This window comes from Garra rufa, chromosome 2 (genome assembly GCF_049309525.1).
Source record: "Garra rufa chromosome 2, GarRuf1.0, whole genome shotgun sequence".
NCBI lineage: Eukaryota > Metazoa > Chordata > Actinopteri > Cypriniformes > Cyprinidae > Garra > Garra rufa.
The window spans coordinates 10,309,964-10,330,489 of NC_133362.1; the positions used below are offsets into that span (position 1 = coordinate 10,309,964).

General features: G+C 33.1%; 1 protein-coding gene across 2 annotated transcripts in view; it reads right to left on the reverse strand.

Annotated features, from left to right (window-relative positions):
• The window catches only part of smoc2 (SPARC related modular calcium binding 2), a 50,274-nt gene extending 31,610 nt beyond the window's left edge, over positions 1–18,664 (reverse strand). Inside the window, exons 1-2 of one of the 2 annotated variants that reach the window (XM_073834855.1) lie at positions 18,243–18,664; positions 1,462–1,624 (exon numbers count right to left, since the gene is read on the reverse strand). In XM_073834855.1, coding sequence (XP_073690956.1) covers positions 1,462–1,624; positions 18,243–18,314 — 235 coding nt within the window. In that variant the 5' untranslated portion in view covers positions 18,315–18,664. The remainder of the gene's footprint in view (positions 1–1,461; positions 1,625–18,242) is intronic. The other variant, XM_073834857.1, reaches the window with a different exon arrangement.
• Between the last annotated feature and the right edge of the window lie 1,862 nt (positions 18,665–20,526).

The window sequence follows — 20,526 nt, forward strand, 5'->3', positions numbered from 1 at the left end:
GGTCGCTGATCTCTTACGTGTATGAATGCAGCACTGTACATTTATTTTTACACATACAAGATCTTCATCAAGATCTTAGCCAAGATGTTTTATAATTTATGGATTTAGTGAAAAAGCACCGTTTTTTTTCGGTTATTGTATATGCACTGAATTTATGTTATTAACTTGGTTATAAAATATGTTAGTAAAATAAATACAATTAATTTTATTATTTTATATTTGATGAAACAATAAAAATGAAATTTGTATAATATATTATTATTATTATTATTATTATTATTGCATTTAGGATGCTCTGATAAGGACAGTTGATCTATGCTAAATCTGCATCATTTCTGTCGCCTTAAATCGTCAACTCATTTCACAGCGCTTCAAATCACTGTTAGTGTGAACACCTCTTATAAGGAGAAGTTCACTTCCAGAACAAATATTTACAGATAATTTACTCACCCCCTTGTCATCCAAGATGTTCATGTCTTTCTATCATGTCATAAAGAAATTATGTTTTTTGAGGAAAACATTTTATAAATGTTCTCCACATAGAGGACTTCTATGGTGCCCCTGAACTTTCAAAATGCAGTTTAAATGCAACTTCAAAGTGCACTAAACAATCCCAGCTGAGGAAGAAGGGTCTTATCTAGCAAAATGATTGGTTATTAAAAAAAAAAAAAAATATATATATATATATACTTTTTAACTTCAAATGCTCGTCTTATCTAGCTCTGCGTAAACTGTGTATTCCAGTTCATGACAGTTAGGGTATGTCGAAAAACTCGCATCTCATTTTCTCTTCCAACTTCAAAATTGTCCTATATCGCTGTGTTACCTTTTTTTGTGAAGGGCGTTTGACCTTCTTTGCATGTTCACTTTGTAAACACTGAGTCGGTACTTTATGCAGCAATGGAGGACGATTTTAAAGCTGGAGGAGAAAATAAGAGTTTTTCGACATACCCTAACTATCATGAACCGGAATACACAAAGTTCACTCAGAGCTAGACAAGACGAGCATTTGAGGTTTAAAAAGTATATAAATTGTACATTTGTTTTTTGTTCTAGATAAGACCCTTCTTCCTCGGCTGGGATCGTCTAGAGCCCTTTGAAGCTGCATTTAAACTGCATTTTGGAAGTTCAAACTCACAGGTACTCACCCACTATATGGAGAGAAATCCTGAAATGTTTTCCTCAAAAAACATAATTTATTTACGACTGAAGAAAGAAAGACATCAACATCTTGGGTGAGTAAATTATCTGTAAATTTTTGTTCTGGAAGTGAACTTCTCCTTTAAGAGTACAATTCGAAATGTCATAGAGGACAATGTGTTGCACTCTGTAAAATCCCGCTCTGTCTCGTCAAAGAATCATTTATCCTTAGATGGATTTAACCCTGCCTGCCTCTGCCCTGACTCACAAAGGGCATCAGGCCAACCAGTAACAGTTCACGTTTGATTGGTGAACTCTGACCTTTGCATGGCCCTCGTATGACCTCCAGCTGAGGGTCACGGCACTTTGCACGGAGAAACTCGCAGCGGGAAGTGAAGGTCCGTCCGTCCGATGCGCACAGCGGCTTGCGAGGAGTTCCGGAACAATCCGTATTGCATTCTTTGTCTTGCTCCACGCGCAGAAACTGTAAAGATGGACAGAAAGAGATTAAGCATAAAAATACGTAGCACACAAACGTTGGGTAAAATTACATTTAATAGAATCTAATATATCATTTTATAGTAATACATATAAATATACGTATAATTTATATTATAGTTTATGTTTATATAAACATTTATTTTAAATAAATATTTATACAAATATAATGTTTTATATTATATTACTTTATTAATATATTATATAAATCTATTTATATATTTATATAAACATTAAAAAATACATGGCACAAATATTGGGTATAATAGTAAATTTTATATATTTTTATATTTACAATTTTTAATTTAATATTTAAATTGATAATATATTTATATTTTATTCAAAATGTGTTTTATTAAATAAAAAATATATATACTTTAATATATAATTTTATAGTAATACATATAAATATATGTATGAATTATATTAGTTTTTGTTTATATAAATATTTATACAAATATATTTATATATATTTTTTATATTACTTTGTTAATATATTGTATAATTTAATTCATATATTTAAACAGTGGTTAAAATAAGTTATTTAAAAAAAATGTTATATTTAAAATTACATTTCAATTTAATATTTAAATTGATAATATATTTATAGAGTTTATTAAATAAAAAAAACAATTAATTGAATGTATAATTTTATAATACATATAAATATATGTATAATTTATTTTTATATAAATATTTATACAAATATAAATTTTATTATTTACTTTATTAATATACTGTGTCATTTTATTTATATATTTATATAACATTTACTTATATAAATAGAATTATAAATATTTATTTTATTTTTTTGTAAATTGCATTCACATTGTACCTGACTTTAAAAGTAGACTAAAAGTGAATTTATTTATGATCCTGTTTTTAGTTCAGCACTCAGTCAACATTTTTATTTTATTTTATTTTATTTTATTTTATTTTATTTTATTATTTTAAAAATCGGACACAATTTTGCATTCACATTGTACCTGACCTTCAAAGTGGACTGAGAGTGAATTTATATATTTATTTATTTATTTATGTTGTAGATGCATTTGATTTTTTCATATCACTTATTGCAATCTCCATGAAGATCTCCCAAAAAAGTATCTTAGCAGGCAGGATAATTATTATTTATTTTACCGCATTTTGTGCAAACAACAAATACATTTCATGTATTGTGTTGAAATTATAGATATTTTTCCAGTGCCCAGGTTTTTTTTATTTTTATTTTTTTTTTTCTGGGATGGGCCAAAATTCACCAGTGAAGGGCTTGGTGTCTTTTGAGCTCACTATACACTTCATTCTCCATTGTTCTGGTACATTCATGTACCGAATAATACACACACAGAAGCTCAAAAAAAACACAGAGAGACAAATCGCATTCACACACCCCTCTGTGTCCATGTCACGTCTTGTTTGTGAATGAGGGATTGTGGGAGAAAGGCAGAGGTGCTGACGGCCTCTCGTGTTGCGCTTTTATCTGTCTGTCACTCTCACACCTGCACAGGTACGGCCACAAACAACTCGCACACTCGCCTTGATTGAATACTGTGTATTTTGCTCTTTGTGCGCCGCAGGAACGTTCAATGACACTGCAAACATCACCTCACCGACAGATTCAAGAGTGGACAGGAAATCGACCTGCTTTGTGTCGGGACATTATCTGCACAGGTGCGTGTTTAATGTTCAGATGAGTTATAATCGGCTAACCTTGCGAATCCAAAATAACTTGAAAAGGTAGTGACACACATAACACACTCACCTGCGGCCAATAAATCAGCCGCGGGAAAACAGCAAATGAAAGTGGTGTTGAAAGAGAACAGATTCTTCATATAAAGCTGATGGGTAGTATCATTACCCACTCAAAAATTAGCACTGGCTGACATCCTACAAATGACTTGAAGTGTGTGTGTGTGTGTGTGTGTGTGTGTGTGTGTGTGTGTGTGTGTGTGTGTGTGTGTGTGAGAGAGGGAGCTCTGCACCTGGAAGATGGTTTCAGAGGGGGTTTGAGGATCAACCCTTTGCCCCTGGCGATGGGAGACAGCTCTGTTGTCATCTCTGATCGTAAATCTCGAGCTGATGAATGCTGGGGAAGTGTGTGTGTGTGTGTGTGTGTGTGTGTGTGTGTGTGTGTGTGTGTGTGTGTGTGTGTGATGAATGTGAGGCAAAGAAGCTGGTTCTGGCGCAGCGGAAGAGGGTTTGTGAGTGTACACAGATTGAACTAACCTTTTTTCTTGCTTTTTGTTGAGTTATTGGCTATTTAATCATTCGTTTCTAAATGCCCTAGTGTGTGTTATTGCAGAGAGCTTGCTCTTTCATAGCTTAGGAGACTAAAGGGAGATCTAATCTTGGTGATGTTTTGTCAAGGTATGACCTTTGACTCAGATGTTTCTTGTAACATTCCTTAGAAGGAATAACAAATAATTTTGTAATAAAATAGATATTTATTATGAAGCAGTTTACTTATATATTTTATACTGAGTCAGATTTGGCAAAATAATTATTTTATTTTCTTAAAAAATCTGGCCCAAATTTGTGTTCACATTGTACCTTACCTTCAAAATGGACTGAAAGTGAATTAATTAATTTATTTATGATCCTGTTTTTAGTCAAGCACTCAGTCAACACACATTATTTAATTTAATTTTATTTTATTTTAAAAATCACCAAAAGCCCAATGTTACATTCACATTGTACCTGACCTTCAAAGTGGACTGTAAGTCTATTTATTTATTTATTTATTTATTTATTTATTTATGTATTTATTTATTATCCTGTTTCTATTTCAGCACTCAGTCAACACACATTTTATTTTATTTTATTTAAAAAAATCACCAAAAGCCCAATTTTGCATTCACATTGTACCTGACCTCCAAAGTGGACCGAAAGTGAATTTATTTATTTATGTAGGATCCCGTTTTTATTTCTGCACACATATTTTAATTTATTTATTTTATTTTAAATCAGGCCCAATTTTGGATTCACGTTGTACATGACCTTCAAAGTGGACTGAAAATAAATTAATACATTAATTCATTCATTTTTTTATGATCCTGTTTTTAGTTAAGCACACATTTTATTTATTTATTTATTTATTATTATTTATTTATTTATTTTATTTATTATTTATTATCCTGTTTCTATTTCTGCACTCAGTCAACACATATTTTATTTTATTTTATTTTATTTAAAAAATCAACGCCCAATTTTGCATTTACATTGTACCTGACCTCGAAAGTGGACCGAAAGTGAATTTATTTATTTATTTATTTAGGATCCCGTTTTTATTTCAGCACTCAGTCAACACACATTTAATTTATTTTATTTTATTTTATTTTATTTTATTTTATTTTATTTTATTTTATTTTATTTTAGTGGACTGAAAGTAAATTAATTTATTAATTCATTTATGTATGATCCTCTTTTTAGTTAAAGGTGCTATAGAATACATTGATACAATATTTTAAATTGTTCTCTGATATCTACATGGAAGGTATATGGCATAGGAAAGGGCAAACATTCTCCAGAAATGGTTTTACAGGTCCATTTACAACCTTAGGATTGGTCCCTAGAATGAAATGGTCTGTTATTACCTTATTTGGAAGGTTCATGAATAATAATGATGAGCTCTGCTCTGATTGGCTGTTTCACAAAGCGGCTCATTTCAGTAGCTCACACGTGGAGGAAAATCTATATTTAATCACAGAGCTCGAGCCGCTATTAATATGTGGGTCATTGAAACCGCCGTTTTGAATGCATGGTCATTTTACCTTTACTTTTGTGATCACATGTGCTCTGTTATGTTATACTACAGCGGCAGTACTTACCACATATTTTACTATTTGCAATTTCGCATTCACATTGTACCTGACCTATTTTAGTTTGTATTTACAGTGAACCTTGAACCTTCAAAGTGGACTGCAAGCAAAATTTTTATTCAGCTTTCAGTCCACACATAGGTATTTTTGTAACATGCATGTAGGCTATATATTTATTTCATTAAATCAAAGGGGGTTTTAGGTTTAAATATTACACTTAAACTCACTTAAAAATATATTTTATATTTCGATTGGCTGCAGTGCATCCTGTCTCTGTGTGTGACAGAAAAATATGTTTCAAAAGGACAACAGTCCTCTTCATCATCCTCTGCCCTGCCACGACGGGCCGCTTTTCACTCCTAATGCAGAATATTTCTGAATGAATGAACATTAAGTTGTGAATAAGAGGGTCTGATGTCTGGAGTTGGTTGTTTGGGGTCTGTGTGCACTGGTTTGTGACTGACAGACTCTCGCTGTCTGAGATCATGGCTGACACTGACCCCCCTCAAACTCTCAGTCCCGCCACAAAATCTCTTTCTTCCCCTTTTTCTCTCTGTCTTTATCTCCGACAAACACAGTCTTTCTCTCTCTGTTCTCACCCTGTTCGCTCTCTTGCGTTTTCTTTGTGTCTCTCTTACACACACATGCGCTTTCTTTATCTTCCCTTCGCCCTCTCCCTCTGGTCTCTGCAGCTGTGACCCGGTGCCCCTTCCGCTCCGTCATTCTCAGCGCTGCTGTCAGGGAGCTCGCAGGAGGCCCGACAGAGATGTCAGGAAACAGATTCTGCCCGGAGAGCTGCCGAACCGTCCACAATCGGCCACGATGGTCATCTCGCGATCCCGGCCAAGACGAAGTTCACAATCCTCCCACCCGGGCCAAGCCATCGCGGCCAACGCGGATCAATTCGGTCACAGTCGGCGTCCGAGACGTGGACAAAACCAACACGACCACCGCGGAGACCTCATCGCGGCCAAGACACATTTAGCGATTCAACAATTCAGCAGTTGAGATAGACCCAAACGAGACCCCACAAACCCAGACACGGCCAAATAATCACCAATCAATTCAGCCGCAGCCAAACCCAGACACGTCCATTGAATATCACTGGAGGAATCTGAAACCACCCACGAACACTGTCTGTATACAGCATCAACAGCTGGTCACAGAGACACCGGAGGACCACCAGAACCGGGCCAAACAGACCTCAGATGCTTTCTGCACCATGAGAACACGAGAACTGTGACAGGATCACATTCAGGACTGTTTATGAACACATATCAGAGATGTGTGCAGTTTCTGTGTTGTTTTAGTGCTTTTTATACAGTATTTATTGATATTTTGAATTAGCTGTTATTGTAATATTTTCATTTTAATGTTTTAGGAATATTGTTATGTGCTTTTGTCAATACCTTTATATATTTTTTTTTCAATCATTTTAGTACTTCAACTTTTGTTTGTTTTTCAACAAATATTTATATTTAACTTAATTTAAGCTTTATTTTAATTACCTAAAATTATTTTAATAGTTTTACTTTTAGTCACTGGCCACTATTTTCATAATATATTATATTATATTATATTATATTATATTATATTATATTATATTATATTATATTATATTATATTATATTATATTATATTATATTACACTAGTAGTGTTATTTTTGTATTATTTATAGGGTAAAATAGCTTTTATTTTAACATTTTCAGTTTTTATTTTAATGTTTGAGTTTTAGGAATTTTAGGAATATTATTATTTTCAACTAATATTTATATGTATTTTTTATTTCAGCTTTATTTAAATTACCTGAAATTACTTTTAGTCATAGCCACTATTTTCTTATTATATTATATTATATTATATTATATTATATTATATTATATTATATTATATTATATTATATTACACTAGTAGTGTTATTTTTGTATTATTTATAGGGTAAAATAGCTTTTATTTTAACATTTTCAGTTTTTATTTTAATGTTTGAGTTTTAGGAATTTTAGGAATATTATTATTTTCAACTAATATTTATATGTATTTTTTATTTCAGCTTTATTTAAATTACCTGAAATTACTTTTAGTCATAGCCACTATTTTCTTATTATATTATATTATATTATATTATATTATATTATATTATATTATATTATATTATATTATATTATATTATATTATATTATATTATATTATTTCTGTGTCATTAGCAGTGTTTTTTAGAATTATTTATACAGTATTTATTAATATTTTGAATTAGATTTTATTTTAAGATTTTCAGTTGTCAGTTTAATGTTAATGTAAGTTTTAGATATTATATTATATTATATTATATTATATCTGTGCCACTAGAAGTGTTTTTTAGTATTATTTATACTGTATTTATTCATATTTTAAACTAGCTTTTATTTTTAGATATTTTTAATTTTAGTTATATTAAAAGAAACAACAAATTCCTTGTGTGTTTATAATATATTATATTATATTATTTTATATATTATTTCTGTGCCACTATAAGTGTTATTTAGTAGTATTTATACAGTATTTATTAATACCTCATCTTATCAGAATAACTAGCTGTGTATCTTTATTAGGTATGTTATATGGCTTTTAAGAAAATAAAATAAGTTCTTTAGATCTGTTTATTGGTTTCTATGTACTTTTAAGATCCAGTATTTCTCAAATAAACTTAAAAACAACAAATCCTTTGAAATAAAAAGCCTAAAATCCAGTGCCGGACCACTTTGTCAGTGTTTGTGTGTGTATGTGGCACTGATGTATGACCACCATCATGTTAACATGTCTCTTACATGACATATAATGTCCCTCCTAACCTACTGCAGAGAAGCGCAGACAAAACAAGCCGCTATCTGTTTTCCTGAAACGCTTTTCCAGTCCTCCGCAGCCGCTCCGCCCCCTTGTTTTTTCTTTTCTCCATTTTTATCATTCCCCCTCAAAGAAAAATCAATTTAGATGAATAGCGAAGCAAGAGGAACCGAACCGAAATGAGACGAGAAAGAGAGAGAGGGAAAAAAATGACATATTTTTCAGAAGACCCACCAGCACACAGACCTCAAATCCTATTACCCCCTTTTGGCAGTGAGGCATTGTGGGATTGAAAGCAGTGATTCAGGGGCCAATCTCCAGCAGAGAGTGCATTGTGCCCCACAGAGGGCCACATGGGGGCCGAGGGGCCCCAGCAAGGACGAGGGGGGCCTCCCCACCACAGACCCAGAGAGGCCCCTCACACCTTGGCCGCAAAGGGTCAACGGGGGCCCGGCAAAGAGTGAGAGAGAGGCCGCAGACGTGTGAAAGAGTCCCGACGGGGGCTTCCTGGGATTGGCTAGGCATCGTTAGTCTCCAGCATAGTGGAAATGGAAGAAAGTGACAGCCTAGATCCAGGCTATTAACTCAATCAAAGAGAAAAGCCTTTAATTGCTGTGAAAAATCGGCAAGAAAAGGGAAAGCCTGCTGCTAGTCATGTGAAGGATGAGAGGGAAAAAATATGTTTTTTTCTTCTCGTGCAGGTGCATAGTTTTGCGTATGAATAACGGCCACCGTTTGAACAGCCCTTGTTATGAAATGACTGATATACATGGATTTCAGCAGGGAGGTGTGGAAGCGAAGACGAGTTCAAGCGGTTTAAAAATGGAAAATCACAGCAGAAAGACAAACAAAATGCTTGTGTCTGAAACCACCAAAACATTGGCTATTACTGGCTTTTTCTGTCTGTTAAAGACGTAGTTTACTTCCAGAACATTTACAGATAATGTACTCACCTCCTTGTCCTTTACTCGTAAAGAAATAGTTTTTTGAGGAAAACATTTCAGGATTTTTCTCCATATAGTGGACTTCTATGGTGCCCACAAGTTTGAACTTTCAAAATGCAGTTTAAATGCAGCTTCAAATGGCTTCAACGATCTCAGCCGAGGTATAAGGGTCTTATAGCGAAACGTTTGTTATTTTCTAAAATAATTTACAATATATATACTTTTTACCCTCAAATGCTCGTCTATGTCTAGCTCTGTGTGAACTGTGTATCCAGGTTCAGTTAGGGTATGTTGAAAAACAGTTAACATGCAAAAAAAGGACTAACTGCCTTTACAAAAAAAGGTAAAACAGCGATATAGGATGATTTTAAAGCTGGAGGAGAAAATGTAGATGGGAGTTTTTTGACATACCCTAACTGTCATGAACCGGAATACACGCAGAGCTATAGAAGTTGAGCATTTGAGGTTAAAAAGTATATCAACCAATCATTTCACTAGATAAGACCCTTCTTCCTCAGCTGGGATCGTTCAAAGCCATTTGAAGCTGAATTTAAATGGCATTTTGGAAGTTCAAACTCACGGTCACCATAGAAGTCCACTATATGGAGAGAAATCCTGAAATGTTTTCCCAAAATTGCAGTTTCAATTCAGCTTCAAAGGGCTCTACATGATTCCAGCCAAGGAATAAAGGTCTTATCTAGCGAAACAATCTGCCATTTTCTAAAAAAAAAAAACGTTAGTGTACTTCGAGTTAAAAAAGGTAGGGTAGGTGTATGTCAATTTTAATTTATTCCTTAGCTGGGATGGTGTAGAGCCCATTGAAGCTGCATTGAAACTGCAATTTGGACCTTCAACCCGTTGGGTCCCATTGAAGTCCACTATATGGAGAAAAATCCTGGAACGTTTTCCTCAAAAAAACTTAATTTCTTTACGACTGAAGAAATAAAGACATGAACATCTTGAATGATATGGGTGAGTAAATTATCAGGAACTTTTTATTCTGGAAGTGAACTAATCTTTTAAAAATAAAGGTTGTTTATTGGCTTTTGTGGTTCCATGAAGATATTTAACATCCATGAAACCTTTCAATTCCACAAAAGGTTTATAGCTTTATAGTGGAGAAGGGTTCTTTGGATTTTTAAAATGTTCTTCACACTAAGAAAAAAAGTGGTTCTTTGAAGAACTGTTCACTGAAAGGTTCTTTGGGGCACCAAAAATCCTCTTAGAAAGTTTATTTTGTGTGTATGACTTACTTTCTTTCTTCTGCAGAGCATAAAATATTTTGAAGAATGTTGGTCACCAAACAGTTGACCATTGATTTCCACTGTATGAAAAAAACACTTAGACATTTCTCTAAATATGTTCTTTTATGTTTAACAGATGAAAGAAAGACAGGTTTGGAATGTCATGTGGGTGAGTAAACAATGACAGGTTTTTCACTTTTTGTTGAATTGTCTCTTTAAGTTGTTAGATCCTGCTCAGAATTCACCTCATGAAAAAATGTGTCATGCTCAAGAAAGCAAATGTGGAAAAAGTGTTGCTATAAGTGGAACTGCTGCTGAAACAGAACCGTTCCTAATGATTTTCAAAGGTATTTGGCACGGCTGAGTCATGAGTCGTCTCCTATGCAAATGTGTTACTGATATTCATGTATAACAATTTTACTGAAGCAAAGAGAGTGAGAATGTGTTTATTTCTTTATCGTTTTAGTTTTTAATGTTAAAATGTCTGCAGCACCAATTTTTTTCGGACCGTTTTCCACCCTGTCTCTCTGACCCTTACAACTAAACATACTATTGTGCTGCTGTCCCTTTAAGACTACATAAACAGCCTCTTTTCATATACAATACCAGTCAAAAGTTTTTGAACAGTAAGACTTTTTAATGTTTTTTCAAGAAGTCTCTTCTGCTCACCAAGCCTGCATTTATTTGATCCAAAGTACAGCAAAAACAGTAAAATTTGAAAAATAAATAAATAAATAAATTTAAAAGTAACTGTTTTCTATTTTAATGTATTTTAAAATGTAATTTATTCCTCTGATCAAAGCTAAATTTTCAGTATCATTACTCCAGTCTTCAGTGTCACATGATCCTTCAAAAATCATTCTAATATGTAGCACAGGTATTTCTAGCAATAGCCAAAAATACATTGTATGGGTCAAAATTATTGATTTTTTTTAATGGCCGGAAGCATTAGGATATTAGGTAAAGATCATGTTCCATGAAGATACGTTGTAAATTTCCTACCGTACTTATATCAAAACTAAATTTTTGATTAGTAATATGCATTGCTAAGAACTTCATTTGGACAACTTTAAAGGCGATTTTCTCAATATATATATTTTTTTTTTGCACCCTCAGATTCCAGATTTTCTAATTGTTGTATCTCAGCCAAAATATTGTCCTTTCCTAACAAACCATACATCAATAGAAAGCTTTTTTTTTTTTTTTCAGCTTTCCGATTATTTATAAATCTCAATAATTTTTTTTTTTTACCCTTATTACTGGTTTTGTGGTCCAGGGTCACATATGCTGATTTGCTGTTCAAGAAACGTCCTTAGCAAGGATGCTTTAAATTTATCAAAAGTGATGATAAAGACATTTATATTGTTACAAAAGATTTCTATTTCAGATAAATGCTGTATTTCTGAACTTTCTATTCATAAAAGAAAACTAAAAAAAATTCTACTCAGCAGTTTTCAACATAATAATAATAAACGTTTTTGAGCAACAAATCAAAATATTAGAATGATTTCTGGAGGATCATGTGACTGGAGTAGTGATTTAAAAAATTCAGCTTTGAAATCACAGGAATAAATTACATTTTTAAATATATTCAAATAGAAAATGGTTATTTTAAATAGTAAAAATATTTCAATTTTTTACTGTTTTTGCTGTACTTTGGATCAAATAAATGCAGGCTTGGTGAGCAAAAGAGACTTCTTTGAAAACATAAAAAAAACTTTCTGTTCAAAAACTTTTGACTGGTAGTGTTGCTTATTTTAGCACAGAATACAGAATTTATTGTTGTTAATTTTATGGTGAATCTTATGATTTTATTTGGTAAGTTCCTTATATGCACAAGAAAAACATGTAATTTTAAAGTCTTTATAGTTGTTTTTTATATTTACTGACACTATTTACTTAACGTCTTTTATTTTTTGGTTTGATTTTTTTTTTTAAACTTTTATATTTAGTATTAGTATTTAGTATTGTTGTCTATTTGGTTGTCTCATATCTGTAATATGTTGCATGTTGAGCATTCAATGAAAATACAGTTTAAAGTGAGTATTATTTAAAGGGGCCATCGGATGCCCATTTTCCACAAGTTCATATGATTCTTTAGGGTCTTAATGAAAAGTCTATAATATACTTTAGTTAAAAATTCTCAATAGTAGTGTAAAAAAAACAGCCTTTTACTTTGTCAAAATCAGCTTTGCAAAAACTCAACTCATTTTAAGACATGGCCCCTTTAAATGCCACCGAGCTCTGCTCGCCCCGCCCCTCTCTGGGATTATGAGACGTAATGTTTACTTTAGCCGGATTTAGCAGCGTTTAGCCACATTTAGTGGCGAAACTTGCCAACAAGCGCATTATTAAGAAAGGCCATTCACTAAGATGCATAAAAAAACCTTTATACTCACTTCTGCTGTGGGTGAAGCTGTATCAGGAACGATTCACACAAACATAGAGCATATGTCGATCGGGATCTGTGCTTTCCTTTTAAAAACAAAAGTAACGTTTTCCTCTGCATCTTCAGTAAATCACGACTGCTGTGTTCATTATTACATCCAACAACAGAACACCTCAATCGCTCAATCAGAGACATTCTTGTCTGCACCTGAGTCACACAATGGCGGTCGGAGTCAGACTGTTTCAGCTCGGTGAGGGCGGGTCTAAGGTAAGGCACTCTTGTCAATCAACTATCGTGGGAGTGGCCTCTGTCTGTGTGCCGTCACACCGACAAGAAGCTAATAATGAGCTCATTTTAAAAAAGGGATATTACTTTTAAAGATTAAAAAAAATACTACTGGGTGGATTTTTATCATTGTAGGGTGGTTGTGTAAACTACCGAAACACATTAATGTGCAAACAACATGTAAAAATTAGTTTGGCATTAATATAATGCTGTCATTTATGTTTAATAAATGCTGTCCAATCCTCTTTGCACAACCTGCATTGCAACCCTGTATAAATATCTCACGAAAGTCAAGACGACAGCTCTGAGATCAGTCTGTTTCCAGCAAACGTGTGTGTGCGTGTGAGAAAGTTGATGAGGTTTTGCGCCGCACTGATCTGCCTCCCACATTCCGCTCTGCCAGGCTCAGTAAGAGGAGTGAGATGGGATGACCTCTGACCTCCAGGTTAACTACCCACAGCCATTTGTTAACGTTTAGATGTAGAGGCATCCCTACTCGACCTGTAAATAATGAGCGGTGGGGCGTCGACCACAGCGTTTCTTCGTAAATCACAGCACTCTGAGGCTGACAACTGTGCATTCTTTCCCATAATCCACTTCATGGACTGATTTAAGGTCTGGTCACATTCACTGTTGAAATCTGACGAATTTTCGCACACAAATTCCAGTTATTTCAAGAGAAATCCATACAAATGGCTTTCTAATGTGACTGCACCTTTAGTCATATATTGTCTTTTTGTTATATTGTAGGATGTGACATTTCTGCTGGGATCAGGAGGGCAACTCTGGCAACTCTATTTGAACAAATTGAGCCTGACGACAGACTAGCACAGGTGAATTTGACACCTCAAGATGGCTAGTTTATTTAAACGGAGCCCTGCTGCTCTGGAGCGAGAGGTTTGTACCTAGAGGCTTGCGTGAAATGAATTCCCCTGTTTACTTTCTCTCAAATAACAGCATATCTTCTCTTTCCGGCATGGACTGCGGCAGGTGCCCTGGAGACCTCGTCATCACAGGCCCTGATTCATGCCCGTGCCACATAACTGCCATCCCAGAAGGCCAAGCAGCAGCAGATGCCAGCAGAGGAACATTGACAGCAACTGTATCTCTGGCCTTGGTGCTAACAGCCTCCATCAGCACCAAGAACGCTATGCCAGGTGAAAACTCGACGGCCCACGGTCCAGAGGGGAAAAGACTGAGCGAAATCACAGCAGAGCGCTGGGCTGTTTCAACACAGTGAGAAAATAACACTCCTGGGATTTCATATCAGGGTTATAGTGAACTAGAACCATAAAAAACATTTTTTGTTACTTGAAATAAACGTTAATTAAAATAAAGATGAATTTTTTTAGCATATTTTATACATTTTATTTGAGTACATGAGTTATTTTAGTATATTTGATGTACTAAAAATATTACATTTATTTGAATATATATTTTAGTACACAAGTTATCTGATGTACTAAAAATACTATATTTATTGTAGTATATATTTTTTTAGTACACAAGTTATCTTATTTGATGTACTAAAAATACTAAATTTATTGTAGTGTATTTATTACATTTTATTTCAGTACACCAGTTATTTTAGTACATTTGATGTACTAAAAATACTACATTTATTTTAGTATATTTATTACATTTTATCTTAGTACACAAGTTATCTTATTTGATGTACTAAAAATACTACATTTGTTATAGTATATTTAATGTTTTATTTTGGTACACGAGTTATCTTAGTACATGTGATGTACTAAAAATACTATATTTTAGTATATTTAATATGTTTTATTTTAGTACATTTGATGTACTTAAACGACTAAAACTGAAACTAAAATAAAAATGAATAAAAATATTTAAAATATTTTTTAAATAATTAAAATATTTATTTACTCTAATATTTAAAATATGTAAATATTTAATATATAAAAAAAATATAAAAATGACAAAAACACAACAAAATGACTTTATTTACTTATAATTCACTTAAATTCAAATTATAAAATAAATGGTAACTGAAATAAAAAATAACTAAAATATTAAAATGTATTATTAATTTCACTTATTTTATTTTACCGTGTTGCCAAGGTTTATAAAGTTTAACTTGATGTACTATAATAACTAAAACTAAAATTGAAATAAATAAAAAAGTATTAAAAACTATAGACAAAAAAAGTTATAAAATGACAGAAACAACAAAAATTACTAAAACTTGACTTAAATTAAATTTAAAAATGGACAATATAAAAATAAAATCTAATTCAGTGCATAGAAGGTTCTGTGAAATTATTAAAATAAATTAACTGATCTGAAATAAAATAAAATGTAAAACATTATTATTAATTAAACTTTTTTATTTTACCCTGTTGCTGAGGTTTATTTAGTTTAACTTGATGTATTAAAATAACTAAAACTAAAACTAAAATATATGAGTATTAAAAACTATATAGACAAAAATGAATTAACACACACACACACACACACACACACACACACACACATATATATATATATATATATATATATAAAACATACAAAATAGTAAACAATTAAACAAAAAATTATAAAAACAGTACCTAGAAGTTTGCATGAAATTAATAGAATAAACGGTAACTGAAAATAAAATATAAAAAAACATTTCTCATTTTCATTTAACTTGACATACTAAAATAGCTCAATATAAATGAAAAATATAAAGATAAAAATAATGAAAAAAGATAAGAAAAATAATTTTAAAATAACAAAAATTACAAGAATACAACACAATTACTTTTTTAAATTAAAAATAAATAAAGGGAAAATTTTAAGATAAAAACAAAATAAAATTATTAATTAAAAATGTATCATTGATACATATCTTTGTGTAAAGAACAATTTGACCACAAATGCAAAAATCACAGTGCCAAACAGCTGCAAAGCACACTTGATCATATGCAACATTAGTTGCAATTCCTGACAGGTACACAAATATTGACCATTTACCAACATTTATGGATTAGAAAGTGGCCCGTTTCCTGTCTCGCTATTGAAAGTGCAAACCCTCTCTGGCATTCAGCAGGGGCCAGTTTGGTAGAACATAAATGCCTAAGCTTCGAGGTCCGTCAAAGCTGCTCTGTGTGGACCAGTGTGCCCATGCCTCTCTCTCTCTTTCTCTCTCTAGCGGTCATGTCCCACCGGGACGAGCTACACTCACTCTCTCACTCGGTTAATGGGGAGCGGCTTCCCGCAATCAGCAGTCCTAACCCTGTGTACACAGGCAGACGTCCATGTAGAGGCCAGCGGCCGCAGAGAGGGGAGAAAACCTCCTGTTCCCAGTACTTAGCAGCCAAAACCAAGCGTCTGTCACATGTAAAGGAAAGCATAAGGTGGGTGTGCACCTGTAGCTCCCACTATCTGTGATTGTTTGAAAGAAAGCTTGAAGATCTCTAGTTACCCAAGAGCACAAACATCACTGCTCTTAAGCCCAAATAGGATTCCCATGATTACTCATCTCACCTTACTGTGTCTCAGCTCCTTGTTTTACAAAACAAACACACAAGCACAGCCACAAAGATGCAGAGTCTGCATCCAAAACCATCAAACTGGCGTATTTACAGTCCTTGGGTGATAAACGCCAAACATACTTGGCCAATGATGACAAAACCTGTGTTGCTATATTTTACTACACTGTTAAAATTACATTAGGATTATAATAGTGATTTCTACCAGATCTGACCCATACTAGTGAGTTTCCATGGTGTTTTAAAATGACTTAAAATGTCAGTCTATTGGGCCATTCTACAGAATTGGTGCAAACTGCTGTCCCACAAATGAAAACACATTTAAAAAGCATTTAAGTATTCAAATCTTAAATGTTTACTAAGATATTGCTATTATCTATTGAAACCCACAATAATATTTAAAATATTAGTAAGCTTAATATATATAAAATCATCATTTAGTGGGTACTTTCAATTGGGAGGTGTCTGTCCCGAACCCTAACCTTTAAATTAAAAAAAAAAAAAAAAAAAAAAAAAAAAAATATATATATATATATATATATATATATATATATATATATATATATATATATATTATTAGATATTATAATCAGGAAATATTTATGTGTCCCTCTCTCTCATAGCTACAAGGTGTGAGTAGATAGGTCTCATCATTTTAAGGTAAATGTGTTCATAAGACTGAAAAATCGGTGTGTAACTTTCAAGAACGTCACTTTTCTATAATTAAACACTTTTTTTGGAGTTATTTCATAAGATTTAGTTTTTTATATGTGTACAACTGTTCTGAACGGTGCTAGCTAACCATGTGCTGATTAGCATATTTGATCTAGGTTCAAAAGTGTATGAAATTGTCACTACCGAAACAATCACTACTGAAACATTTGGTGAAGTTTTGGTAGTGACATCTTAGTTTTTTGGGTGTTATCCCATAAAATTGTCACTAGCTAAACAGTCACGACCAAAACAGGTCATCATTGTTTCAGTAGTGACAAAAGGGAACACATAATCCTCCTTTTTTTGTATTTTAGTATGTTTTAGTATGCAAGTTCAAATTCAATTGTATATTCAGTATGAATAAATCAGTATGATCAACTTTTTGCCTTTTACAAAGAAAAACTGGATTCAAAATGCAACAAAGCTCATGAATTACATTTGAAATATTGTTAAAAAAGTAATTGTTATGGATTTACCTCTGAAAAAAAAATTAAGAAAAAATATATATTTACAATCTAGATGTAAGCAAAATCTTAATATGTCAATATAACCCTTATAATTAAATTATTATTACTGTGTTTCGGTAGAGACAAATTTGGAGAGAGGACAAATATTCAAAGTTTTCTGAAAATACAATATGAGAATTAACTGCACACTTACTAGATATGTGTACCTTGGATATTATACAATTTACATACATACAGTTTTTTTTAGAAGACGTTTCCATCTCAATTCTGTAGAATGTCCATGGTGTTATTGGACATTAGTCAAACAGCATTGAAAAAATCCGTCAGAAATGTTATAAAACATGTTTTTACATACAGACTGTTAATATTTGTTTATAAACAATCGTTCTGTTAACGTAAGTGATTATATGATAGTGACCCACCGTGAGCGCGGAGAGTTTGTGCGCGTCCCCTGCGTAAAGAGCGCAGAGCAGCAGCAGGACCGAGACGCGCATCCTCACAGCTCTCCAGACGCACCAAATCCACAAAAACTCAGTTTAGACCTGATCGATTCTCCAACTTGATGCTTAATTCCTTAAATCCCGTCCCTTCACGGCTCTTCGGTTGCGCTGGTGTGGATTGCGTCCTGCGCGTTTTCTCTGTGCGTAATGAAGTGAAGCGCTCGGTTTGGACTGTCTTGACCCTCTTCTCTGCTCAAGTGTATGACTCTCTCTCTCTTTCCCTCGTTGTGTGTGTGTGTGTTTATCGGATGCCCGTGCTGTAGTCGGGAGGTGAGTTTGGGTGGAATCTCTTACAGATGCTGGTAGCTGAGGGGGGAAAAAAACGTGTGTCTTCTCCCTCCCTCTGTTCTTTCTTCTCAACAACACACGTAAATCACTCTGTGTTTGGAAGTGATAAACTGAATTTATAATCTGTAATGGTTTATATTTGATATATAGTATAATATACACCTTTCATCCACAGAAAAGCATCATCTTCAGCAGAAGCTCCACCACTTATCCGTTATCATCATCGATAAATTCCTTTGGTATCTGCGTGTGTTTTTAATTTTTGAAACACTTGGCTTGTTTGCACTGACATGCCAAAGTAGCTTAAAGTAATTCAAAACAAACACTTTGAGCCGCATTTGTCCTATTCTCTTCAAGCCAATGAAGTAGACATGTGGCAGCAGTTATTGAAACTCATAACAGCCTTCATTCCCACGAGTGCAGAGACAAAACTACACATGTGGGATTTCGGAGTATTGTTAATTCAAAGGGCACACTTTCTATTTTTGCCTCTCGTGCTCAGAAGTCCTCGGTGAAGCGTGAGTTCACTCACTGGATTCATTAGCTGTTCATTATCCTACGCTAGATATTGATTGGGTGTGTTGTTGTTGACAAAATCGCAATAATCCGTGGTGTTTCATTACTTGTCTTGAGAGTTGACGAAATACCTCATTATAAAAGCCAATAAAAGCGTTCATGAAATAACTCAGCTGCGGTGTTAAAGTGAATCTGATGGGCAGATGTGAATCTTCAATTATAGGAACATCTGCGCCATCTACAGGTCAAATATGGAAATGCAGCTCGATATCAGCGAGTGTTCACCTTAAAAGTAGCTTGAAATAATCTTCACTTAAAATAATAATCGTAAAATTAATCTTTAAATTACTACCAGAAGCTTTAATCATTCATTCTGTTTTTCAGTGTAATGGATATTGAAGTTCCTCGATATCGTTACTTTGGTGTTTGTTATTTGTAATTTAGGGATTATTAAAGGAGTAGTTCACTTTCAGAACAAAAATTTACAGATAATGTACTCACCCCCTTGTCATCCAAGATGTTCAGTCGTAAGGAAATAGTTTTTTTGAGGAAAACATTTCAGGATTTTTCTCCATATAATGGACTTCTATGGTGCCCCCGAGTTTGAACTTCCAAAATGCAGCTTCAAGGGGCTCTAAACGATCACAGCCGAGGAAAGAAGGGTCTTATCCAGCAAAACGATTTGTTATTTTCTTAAAAAAAAAAAAAAAAAAAAAAAAAAAAAAAATTTATATACTTTTTAACCTCAAATGCTCATCTTGTCTAGCTCTGTGCAGAGATTAAAAAGTATATAAATTGTAAATTAATTGTTTTTAGAAAATAACCGATCGTTTCGCTAGATAAGTCCCTTCTTCCTCATCTGAGATCATTTAGATCTGTTTGAACCTGCATTTAAACTGCATTTTGGAAGTTCAAACTCGGGGGCACCATAGAAGTTCATTATATGGAGAGAAATCCTGAAATGTTTTCCTCAAAAAACAATTTCTTTAAGACTGAAGAAAGAAAGACATGAACATCTTGGATGACAAGGGGGTGAGTGCATTATCTGTAAATTTTTGTTCTGAAAGTGAACTACTCCTTTAAGTGTTATATAGTTTATTTAATTATTTTAAATTTGCTTGTGGTTTTTGGTAAGATTTTCTAAATATGACAATTTATCTGAATTTACACGAGTTAGTACATACATTTGATGGAAAAATACTATTATTTTAGTATATTTAATATGCTTTAGTGCACCAGTTACCTCAGTGGATTTGATGTACCAAAAATATTACATTTATATGAGTATATTTAATAATTTTTTTAGTACATGAGTTACATTAGTGCATTTTATGTCCTAAAAATACTACATTTATTTTTTATTTTAGTATATTTAATGTTTTACTTTAGTGCACCAGTTACC